Raw genomic sequence first — 11,271 nt, 5'->3', positions numbered from 1 at the left:
TGGGGGGAGGGGGGGGGGGGGGCACGTGGAAAATCAACTAGCTGGGTTGGGGGGGGGGGTCAATTGGAATACAGCTAGCTTTGGGGGGGGGGGGGGGGGGGTAGAACACAAGCTGAGGCATGCATCTTAGAAGGGTTATTGAACGATTCTCTGGCCCAGTGCTGCAACTATTTTGTCCACTTGATGGTGTCTAGGCTTGGTGCATCTGTAGCCAGTCATTAACATAATGGTGGACAAACCCACTAGACCTTGTTTTACATGTCCTATTGACCAGTCTTCTGGTTCCCACGACAGCCCCATGTTCCTTCTATCCTTACCTCCTGCCCTAGTGAGATGAGATGTCTCTAAGATGCATGCCTGCTGTGGTGATGTGCGGTTGTGTTGGCCTGTGGTCAGGTGCTCCCTCCCAATTCTCTGTATTAGTGTCTACTTGTTTGCTGTAAACCTCCTTAAATTCAATGCTTTCTATTTGTGTCAGCCTTGCTGTTATTGTGTAGTTGATGAGCCCACCTATTTTTCCATATCAACTCTTATTTATATTTGATCACCCACACCCATCTTAGACTGTTTACACTTTTTATTTGCTTGATTTTTTATTCTATTTACAAATGTTAATATTGACAAATATTTGAATTTTTACTTTAATCAAACTTGGATCACTTTTATATAAAACCGCAGATATATTTTACCTGAATTTGGAAGACCAAATTTTGAGATTTTACTACAATGAATGATAAAGATTTTAAATGTTAGATATTGCTAGAAGTTTTTGTTTTTCTCTTTACTCTAAGAGCTTTAACTTGGTTGAGTTTGAAATTGTTGTATTTTTGTGATATGTACAATATCCTGTTTTATTTCCATTAGGTCTACCAATTGAATCCTTGAGATATAATTCCTCGGTACTTGTAACTTATGGCAACACAAGAGATGTACAAACTGTTTGTGTTCTTTACATCAGCTATTTGTCTTTTATACTTGATTATGTTCTCTCTTGACCTATGAACTTTGCACTAGATTCAGTCAGCTACAGGTTCCCTGATGTTTTTTTTTATTAAGTTTTAATTTTTCCAATGATTGCTCCCTATGAGTGTACTTGAAGCTAACGAACCTGTAGCAACAATGAGCCCTCCCTGAAGGGTGTGTAGGATGGGGCCTCAAGGATGCACACCTCTGGCTTGTTTTCTCTTCACAAGTCTGGAACTAAAGTGTTGTGATTATTTGCCATCTACATTTTGTGTTCATTTCATTCTGCTTCACTTCATTCCTCTGCTACATTTGATTCATCTGCTTCACTTTATTCATTTGATTCCTCTGCTACATTTTCCTCCACTGGTCAGCCGCGACACACCGCCTGCCCCTGGTGCCACCGTGTGTGGCACTGCTGGCCCCTGGTGCTGTCATGTGACGCGTGGCTGGCCCCTGGTGGGGATCATTTGTTGACATTCCATTCTCATGTGAACTCTGACAGTGCTGAGCTTGCCATCTTTGATGCTGTGTCTCAGTCGTGTACCAACACAATTAGACAGTCAATGGTAACAGTCTCTTTTTTTTTTTTTAAATTTAACATGTAAAGACAATAATAGTGACACCTTGGTCAGCTTTTCCAATAGTTTTGAATGAGTAACCTATTATGTAGTGGATTGTTACAGTCACCATCATTTCACCTGTGAATCAACCTACCATCAACAGCTACCATCGAACTTATCATCTTGATGTTATTTGCTTGTGTTTTGTAGCTTTGGTTTATTCTATACTGTAGCCACTTAAGTATTGTGATCTATCTAATCTTGTTCTTCATCCTACGTTCATGGTTATCAATTCTCTCTCGTCCACACACTAACACACAACATCAAAGCTGTCCACACACTAACACACAACATCACAGCTGTCCACCCACTAGCACACAACATCACAGCTGTCCACACACTAACACACATCACAGCTGTCCACCCACTAGCACACAACATCACAGCTGTCCACCCACTAGCACACAACATCACAGCTGTCCACCCACTAGCACACAACATCACAGCTGTCCACACACTAATACACAACATCACAGCTGTCCACCCACTAACACACATCACAGCTGTCCACCCACTAGCACACAACATCACAGCTGTCCACACACTAATACACAACATCACAGCTGTCCACCCACTAGCACACAACATCACAGCTGTCCACCCACTAGCACACACCATCACAGCTGTCCACCCACTAGCACATCACAGCTGTCCACCCACTAGCACACATCACAGCTGTCCACCCACTAGCACACAACATCACAGCTGTCCACCCACTAGCACACAACATCACAGCTGTCCACACACTAGCACAACACAGCTGTCCACACACTAGCACAACACAGCTGTCCACCACTAGCACATCACACATGTGACCATCTCTCAACATCCACAGCTTGCAACAAATGCTAAATGGTTGTTCATTTACCTAACCTCTCCACACTGTTTAAGTTTCCAATGAACACAGTCTCATTTCACACGTTCATTTTTCACATGTTTGGTCAAAGAATTTTATCTGTTGTATGATTTTAGTTTGTATCATTTTTAGATCGGCAGTTGAATTCAAACATGTACTGAAACCAATTTTAGGCCAAGGGCTGGTCATTCAAAGGTTATAATTTTACAGAGACATGCTATTAAAAGAATTGTAGTGAAGCCCTTATTTCATGTCTAGTTTTGTGTCTTATTTCAATGTAAAAAAAAAATCAGAAAAACGTACTACAATAAACAACTTGGCGAGTTGATACTAGTCTTTGTTTTTCATTTGTGATACAATATCTTGGTTTGTTTTAATCATTGTGATACTATAAGTAGTCTTTGTTTTTTATCATTTGTGATACTAGTGTTTATTTTTCATTTGTGATACAATATGTTGGTTTGTTTTAATCATTTTGATACTATAACTAGTCCTAGTTTTTTATCATTTGTGAAACAAATTGTTTTTTTCATTGAGTACTGTGAGACCGGTCCATGACATTTCCTATTGTGTAACACTATATATAGTGTAGAGTAAAGCTTTGGGTAACCTTCAGCGAAGTTAGATAACCCCTACACCACTGGTAAGAACAGTATCCCATCCACTTCATTTATTTTTATGTATAACTAGGACATATATCCAAAATACTACTATGCTAAAACCAAGGGACTATAATCAACCACAAAAGGAGTTGACGACACCGACTTCATAGTAAAACAGATCAGAAATTGAACAAACAAAAACCTCTTTAGGTGTTCAATCTTTGAACTATGTCGGTGAACCTTGGCCTATTTGATACAGTAACATAGAGCAGTCAAGTTGATTCAAACGCTACTCCGGCCAACTGGGTAGATATGTTATCTCCCCTGTCCATCTTGTGATCCACTGTACACAAACATAGCTGGTGTTAGAAGATGTCTTTTTCTGTGGAAGGTTTCGTTGCCGCCACTTTCACTCCCTTCAAGGACAATGGGTGAGTACCATAGTGTCGACTGCTCGGGTCTTATAAAGGTCAAGGCTGCTGAAAAGGTGGGCCGTGGCATAGCTGGGTGGGCTGAACCCATGTCATCAGATGACATGTTTGTCATCTTGTATGTGACATCCGTGCTGGTCAGTGACTGAGTGTTAGAGTCACTCACACACTACACACATACACACACAGACCTTGTAACCACAGAACTAACACAAACACACTACACACATACACACACTCTACAGACCTTGTAACCACAGAACCAAAACACACGTAACTGATACAATGTATTTTATTCATGGTTTCGTCATTTCAATTCCGATGACCATTTTTTTAAAACTGCTATTATCATTTTTGAGCTTAGAATCCAACCCTAAAAAAATTAATATTAGAACTGAAAAATTACGCACGCTCACTTGGGGCTGCCTATGGTAATGAGGAATCGATGAAGAAAATCGATGTACATTTCCCCAAAGTCCCTCTCTAGACAAGGTACGTAACTCGCCCTCTGCTGGCTAATTATTTTTTGGCGCGTAGATGAATCAGGAGACAAGTCTGCATGCCTCACTCAAATGTTTTCTTCATTTTTGCAGACACTTCCAGACTCAGAGACGTAAAGTCTGATTTTGTTTGGATTCACTTTCTGAAGTTTCTGCTTGTGGTCAAATGTTTCAGTTTGGTGCCAAATGTTTCAACTTGTGGTCAAATGTTTTATTTTGTCGCCAAATGATTTAGATTGGGCCAAATGTTTTTTTTTTTTTTACCAATTGTTTGTTTGTAGCCAAATATTTCAGCTTGTGGCCAAATGTTTCAGTTTGTGGCCAAATGTTTCAACTTGTGGCCAAATGGTTCACTTTGTGACCAAATGTTTTAATTTGTGGCCAATGTTTTATTTTGTGGCCAAATGATTTAGATTGTGGCTAATCGTTTTTTGTGGCCAAATGTTTCAGATTGTGGCCAAATGTTTCAGCTTGTGACCAAATGTTTCAGTTTATGGCCAAATGTTTCAGTTTATGGCCAAATGTTTTTTTTTACCAATTGTTTCTGTTTGTAGCCAATTTTTTTCAGATTGTGGCCAAATTTCAGCTTGTGGCCAAACGTTTCATTTTGGGACCAAATGTTTCAGTGTGTGACCAAATATTGTAATTTGTGGCCAAATGTTTCAGTTTGTGGCCAAATGTTTCAACTTGTGGTCAAATGGTTCACTTTGTGACCAAATGTTTTAATTTGTGGTCAAATGTTTTATTCTGTGGGCCAAATGATTTAGTTTGAGGCTAATCGTTTTTTTGTGGCCAAATGTTTCAGATTGTGGCCAAATGTTTCAGCTTGTGGCCAAATGTTTCAGTTTATGGCCAAATGTTTCAGCTTAGTCTTCATGAATATTTCAGACAGCAGAATTTACGTAGGATTATTTAATGCCCTGAGATATGCCTAAATTTGATTTTGATGCCCATAGTTAATGCCCAGAGATATGCCAGAATTGATGCCTTGATTATTAGACTGGGGAGACAACATGACCACAGACATTCGAGTTTGTTGGCTCAACAAACTAATTACATTAAAAGTCAGCCTTATATATCCAGTCGGCCTTTTGGGTGTCGGCCGATTGTCCGGATCCTGCTACAGGCCTTAACCTCTGGCAAAGAACGGAGGTCAAAGTCGGTCAACATATGTGCTACATCTACACCTTACCGCAGCATAGCGTGGTCCCGGCGTGCTACATCTACACCTTACTGCAGCATAGCGTGGTTCCGGCGTGTTAACTGTAACGGTTTTTTATTGGTCACGTGACCGGCCAGTAAATACCGCAGATTTCAATCACGTGATCGACTCCCGGAAGTCCGCTGTTCCGTCATTGATCTGCTCACTGGGGAACTCGAGACGTTTCCTGCTCACTGGGGAACTCGAGACGTTTCCTGCTCACTGGGGAACTCGAGACGTTTCCTGCTCACTGGGGAACTCGAGACGTTTCCTGCTCACTGGGGAACTCGAGACGTTTCCTCCTCGAATTGTTTGACCCCTGTCTACTCCATCATCCTCATAGGCGTCCTCCCACCCCTCCCATAGGCGTCCTCCCACCCCTCCCATAGTTGTCGCCCCACTTTTCCCATAGGTGTGGTCCCACCCCCCCCCCCCCCATAGGTATCGTCCAATCCCTATATTTTCTCCCCCCCCCCCCCCTAAGATAATCGTGCAACTAATCCAATAAACATCCCTCCTGCAGTGATGTGATAATCGTGCAACTAATCCAATAAACATCCCTCCTACAGTGCAACTAATCCAATAAACATCCCTCCTGCAGTGATGTGATAATCGTGCAACTAATCCAATAAACGTCCCTCCTATAGTGATGTGATAATCGTGCAACTAATCCAATAAACATCCCTCCTGCAGTGCAACTAATCCAATAAACGTCCCTCCTATAGTGCAACTAATCCAATAAACTTCCCTCCTACAGTGATGTTAATCTAGACGCCATCGATCAGTACCAGGAGTTTCTTGTACAGCAAGGAATCCAACATGTTTATAGTAAGTTGTTTTCTTTACTGGGATTGTGTGAGGAACTTGTATATGGCACATGTACCATCATTGAGTCACGAACAACTTGTATATGGCATATGTATCATCATCGAGTCACGAAAAACTTGTATATGGTACATGTATCATCATTGTGTCACAAACAAATTGTATATGGTACATGTACCATCATTGAGTCACGAACAACTTGTATATGGCATATGTATCATCATCGAGTCACGAAAAACTTGTATATGGTACATGTATCATCATTGTGTCACAAACAAATTGTATATGGTACATGTACCATCATTGAGTCACGAACAACTTGTATATGGCACATGTATCATCATCGAGTCACGAAAAACTTGTATATGGTACATGTATCATTATTGTGTCACAAACAAATTGTATATGGTACATGTACCATCATTGAGTCACGAACAACTTGTATATGGCACATGTATCATCATTGAGTCACAAACAACTTGTATATGGTACATGTATCATTATTGTGTCACAAACAAATTGTATATGGTACATGTACCATCATTGAGTCACGAACAACTTGTATATGGCACATGTATCATCATCGAGTCACGAAAAACTTGTATATGGTACATGTATCATCATTGAGTCACAAACAACTTGTATATGGCACATGTATCATCATTGGCTTCGTATCACGAAGCACATGGGGGGAGGGGAGCGGACAATGGTAAAAGTATATATTTTCTATAAGAATTCTATATCGTTTGAAGCGATGTCTGGAGGAAACACTGGTCTGTGGGGGACAAATCTTGGCGCTAAAGTATCTAAAAGAGTTTATGATCAACCAATGTTTCTACTAAAGAAAATAAGTTTTATTAGTTTTATCTTCAGTGCAAATCAAAGCTTTATTTTTTACTTGTGATTTTTGTAGTTAACGGGACGACGGGGGAAGGGACATCACTCACGACAGACGAGAGAAAACTAATCGCCGAGAAATGGAAGGAGTTATCTCTCTTACCAGGAAGGTTCAAGATTTAAAGCTATTCGTTAATTCCTGGTGTTAAAATGTCCAATTCAAAATGGCTATTTAAAATGGACATTTTAAATTGCCATTTATGAATAACAGAAGAGGTAAACTGTTGATGTCACTTGAAAAAACACGGTGAATCTCAATCGATGTGACCTTGCGTCACACTAAGAACTGTTACGTCATACCAGACCACCCCATCCCACCCTCGCTATGTTGTAGAAATTTCTCATTATCACTCCAACAGAGCAGTTAGTGGAGAGATTAAGTTTAGGTCCTAGGCTTAGAACAATGCTGGTTTAGATTCTATTGACTTGCATGAAAAAAAAAAAAAAAAAACCTTCTGACGTTGATTTTAATATTGCCAAAATCAGATTCGCCTCTAGCATCAGTTCTAAATCTTCGTCGCACCAGATTTTGATCATGTATCAGAGATTCTGATCATGTATCAGAGATTCTGATCATGTATCAGAGATTCTGATCATGTATCAGAGATTCTGATCATGTATCAGAGATTCTGATCATGTATCAGAGATTCTCATTCTACTCACAGATACATGAAAGTACTTATCCAAGTCGGTGGAACAAGTTTTAAGGAGACTTGTCAGCTGGTGAGTAGATAACGTTCTAGAAGTATCTACATCTTGGGTTCGTTGTTCTGATGACCAACAGTTGGCTAAAGTTGTCAGTAGCGTAGCGAGGGGGGGGGGGCGGGGGTGGGACATGTCCCCGGGCGCCGACCTTAGGGGGCGCCAAAATGGGTTGGAAAAATAAATTGATAGGTTGAGGGGGGTGCAAAAAATTGAAAGTTTGAGAGGGGGGATGGAAATCGAAATCTTGAGAGGGGGGGGGTGCAAATCGAAATCTTGATGGGGGGGTGCAAATCGAAAAGTTTGTCCCCGGGCGCCGGGAAGGGTCGCTACGCCTCTGAAAGTTGTTCTGATGACCAACCTGCTAACTTGCCATGTTTTTTCTGTAGGCCGAGCATGCTGCTAGTATAGGAGCAGACGCTATTTCTACTTTAGCGCCATTATACCTCCTGCCTCAAAATATCGGTACGTCAACAACAACAATAAACAGCACCAAACCACAGCACCAAACCACACCAACACACAACAACAGAAAACAACAGCACAGTAATAGGGCTGACACAATGTGCGCCTACACTCTCCATTACCCCCCCCCCCCCACACACACACACTCGAGCCTCTTACCAACCCAGTAGCGTAGCGAGGGGGGGGGGCGGGGGGACATATGTCCCCGGGCGCCGACCTTAGGGGGCGCCAAAATGGGTTGGAAAAATAAATTGAAAGTTTGGGGGGAGGGTCCGGGAGGGATGCAAATCGAAATCTTGAGGGGGGGGGGGGGGGGGGTGCAAATCGAAAAGTTTGTCCCTAGGCGCCGGGAAGGGTCGCTACGCCTCTGTAACAACCCCTCAGTCATTCATCATTCGAACTATTTCTCCTTTGAATGTTATAAATTTAAAAACTAATTAGGTCATCAGATTAAATTAACTAATTGGATTTTCTTATTTGACTTGTCAGACGAGTTGGTCGACTTCTGCCGACAGGTGGCAGCAAGAGCGCCCTCTGTGCCGTTCTATTACTACCATATACCTGACAGGACAGGTGTAAGGTGTAAGTCTGTACACCAGGTGTAAGTCTGTAGACCAGGTGTAAGTCTGTAGACCAGGTGTAAGTCTGTAGACCAGGTGTAAGTCTGTGTAAGTCTGTAGATCAGGTGTAAGTCTCTAGACCAGGTGTAAGTCTGTAGACCAGGTGTAAGTCTGTAGACCAGGTGTAAGGTGTAAGTCTGTAGACCAGGTGTAAGTCTGTAGACCAGGTGTAAGTCTGTGTAAGTCTGTAGACCAGGTGTAAGTCTCTAGACCAGGTGTAAGTCTGTAGACCAGGTGTAAGTCTGTAGACCAGGTGTAAGTCTCTAGACCAGGTGTAAGTCTGTAGACCAGGTGTAAGTCTGTAGACCAGGTGTAAGTCTGTAGACCAGGTGTAAGGTGTAAGTCTGTAGACCAGGTGTAAGGTGTAAGTCTGTAGACCAGGTGTAAGTCTCTAGACCAGGTGTAAGTCTGTAGACCAGGTGTAAGTCTGTAGACCAGGTGTAAGTCTGTAGACCAGGTGTAAGTCTCTAGACCAGGTGTAAGTCTGTAGACCAGGTGTAAGTCTGTAGACCAGGTGTAAGTCTGTAGACCAGGTGTAAGTCTCTAGACCAGGTGTAAGTCTGTAGACCAGGTGTAAGTCTGTAGACCAGGTGTAAGTCTCTAGACCAGGTGTAAGTCTGTAGACCAGGTGTAAGTCTGTAGACCAGGTGTAAGGTGTAAGTCTGTAGACCAGGTGTAAGGTGTAAGTCTGTAGACCAGGTGTAAGGTGTAAGTCTGTAGACCAGGTGTAAGGTGTAAGTCTGTAGACCAGGTGTAAGTCTGTGTAAGTCTGTAGACCAGGTGTAAGTCTCTAGACCAGGTGTAAGTCTGTAGACCAGGTGTAAGTCTGTAGACCAGGTGTAAGTCTGTAGACCAGGTGTAAGTCTGTAGACCAGGTGTAAGTCTGTAGACCAGGTGTAAGTCTGTAGACCAGGTGTAAGTCTGTAGACCAGGTGTAAGTCTGTGTAAGTCTGTAGACCAGGTGTAAGTCTGTAGACCAGGTGTAAGTCTGTAGACCAGGTGTAAGTCTGTAGACCAGGTGTAAGTCTGTAGACCAGGTGTAAGTCTGTAGACCAGGTGTAAGTCTGTAGACCAGGTGTAAGTCTGTAGACCAGGTGTAAGTCTGTAGACCAGGTGTAAGTCTGTAGACCAGGTGTACGCCTCATGTCTGAGAGAATGATGTTTCCCACAGTCGACATGGAGCAGTTTCTCGTCAGAAGCCGTCACGTGATCCCCACCCTGCGGGGCGTCAAGTTCTCCAGCAAAGACCTGTACGAGGGCAGCAGGTGCTTGCGGACGTCTGACGCCCAGGGAAACCTGTTCGACATTCTGTTCGGGTGTGACGAGGTACGTCTTACTTAACAAAACACAACCCTAACCCAGTTAGCGACATTAGACCTCTGATATAATAACGGCATGATGTCATGACACCCTGCTCACCTCCGTGTCTCCCCTCCCCCCAGCAAGTGATGTCAGCGTTCGTCATTGGCTTCAAGGGCGCCATTGGCTCCACCTACTCACTGATGGCTGGCACCTATCACAAGTTGAAGGACGCCTTGAGCAACGGGCAGATCCAAGAGGCGCGAACATTTCAGTACAGGAGCGTTGATCTGGTCAAAGTTTGCTGTGAATTCGGTAACTGGAAAATAATCTAAACAATACTTTCATCACCGATGATCTTTTAAAAGAGAGAAATAGGTTACACTCAGTAATTTGCTTAATTTGTTTTTGCACTAGAAAAATATTCCTTGCAGTGACACATTCCTAGACAACAGAAATGTGTAAAAGACCCCATAGCTCGTATGCTCTTAAAAGAATGTGTTTCAACGGACTATTTTCTCTTATAGGTGGACAAGCTGGCGGGATAATACCCGCCATGAAAGTAGTGCTCTCTAAACTCGGTGTTGACATCGGACCACCGAGATTTCCCATGAGACCTCTGAGCGATGCCCATCAGGCGGACCTCTTGGGGCGACTCGCAGAGATCGGCTTCTTCCATTGGTGACCCAGCGCTAGTCTACACATTCTGACGTGATCTGGTCAAGTTTGAACTTTTTGACATGATCTGGTCAAGTTTGAACATTTGACGTGATCTGGTCAAGTTTGAACCTTTTGACGTGATCTAGTCAAATTTGAACTTTTTGACGTGATCTAGTCAAATTTGAACTTTTTGACGTGATCTGGTCAAATTTGAACTTTTTGACATGATCTAGTCAAATTTGAACTTTTTGACGTGATCTGGTCAAGTTTGAACCTTTCGGCGTGATCTGGTCAAGTTTAAATTTTTTGACGTGATCTGGTCAAGTTTGAACTTTTTGACGTGATCTGGTCAAGTTTAAACTTTTTGACGTGATCTGGTCAAGTTTGAACTTTTTGACGTGATCTGGTCAAGTTTGAACCTTTTGACGTGATCTGGTCAAGTTTGATACTGTCAGACCTGTCTCTACTCATGCGCGAAGCGGTATGACAATGCCAAGTGCAATATAAAAAACAAAAGAAAAACATTTGTCAAATAAACTTTTGTTGACAAAAAAAGTTCAATAATTGTGTTCACTAAAATGTATAACTACTTCAACACATCTCTTATGCCGAAATAGTGGGGAAAAT

At 42.3% G+C, this 11,271-nt stretch overlaps 1 protein-coding gene across 1 annotated transcript; it reads left to right on the top strand.

Annotated features, from left to right (window-relative positions):
* The first annotated feature begins 3,306 nt into the window (after nucleotides 1–3,306).
* LOC131944036 (N-acetylneuraminate lyase B-like) lies at nucleotides 3,307–11,208 on the top strand. The gene is made up of 9 exons (XM_059304485.1): nucleotides 3,307–3,475; nucleotides 5,934–6,004; nucleotides 6,915–7,008; nucleotides 7,564–7,621; nucleotides 7,990–8,065; nucleotides 8,555–8,647; nucleotides 9,857–10,011; nucleotides 10,128–10,299; nucleotides 10,512–11,208. Exons 1-9 carry the CDS (start codon nucleotides 3,417–3,419, stop codon nucleotides 10,667–10,669), a joined length of 936 nt encoding a protein of 311 aa, XP_059160468.1. The 5' UTR covers nucleotides 3,307–3,416; the 3' UTR covers nucleotides 10,670–11,208.
* The last annotated feature ends 63 nt before the right edge of the window (nucleotides 11,209–11,271 follow it).

Source organism: Physella acuta, unplaced genomic scaffold (genome assembly GCF_028476545.2).
Source record: "Physella acuta isolate Inbredline_101_S28 unplaced genomic scaffold, ASM2847654v3 ptg000476l, whole genome shotgun sequence".
Classification (NCBI taxonomy): Eukaryota; Metazoa; Mollusca; class Gastropoda; family Physidae; genus Physella; species Physella acuta.
Note: the sequence above shows the minus strand (reverse complement) of the source record. Positions and strands in the feature narration are given on the sequence as shown.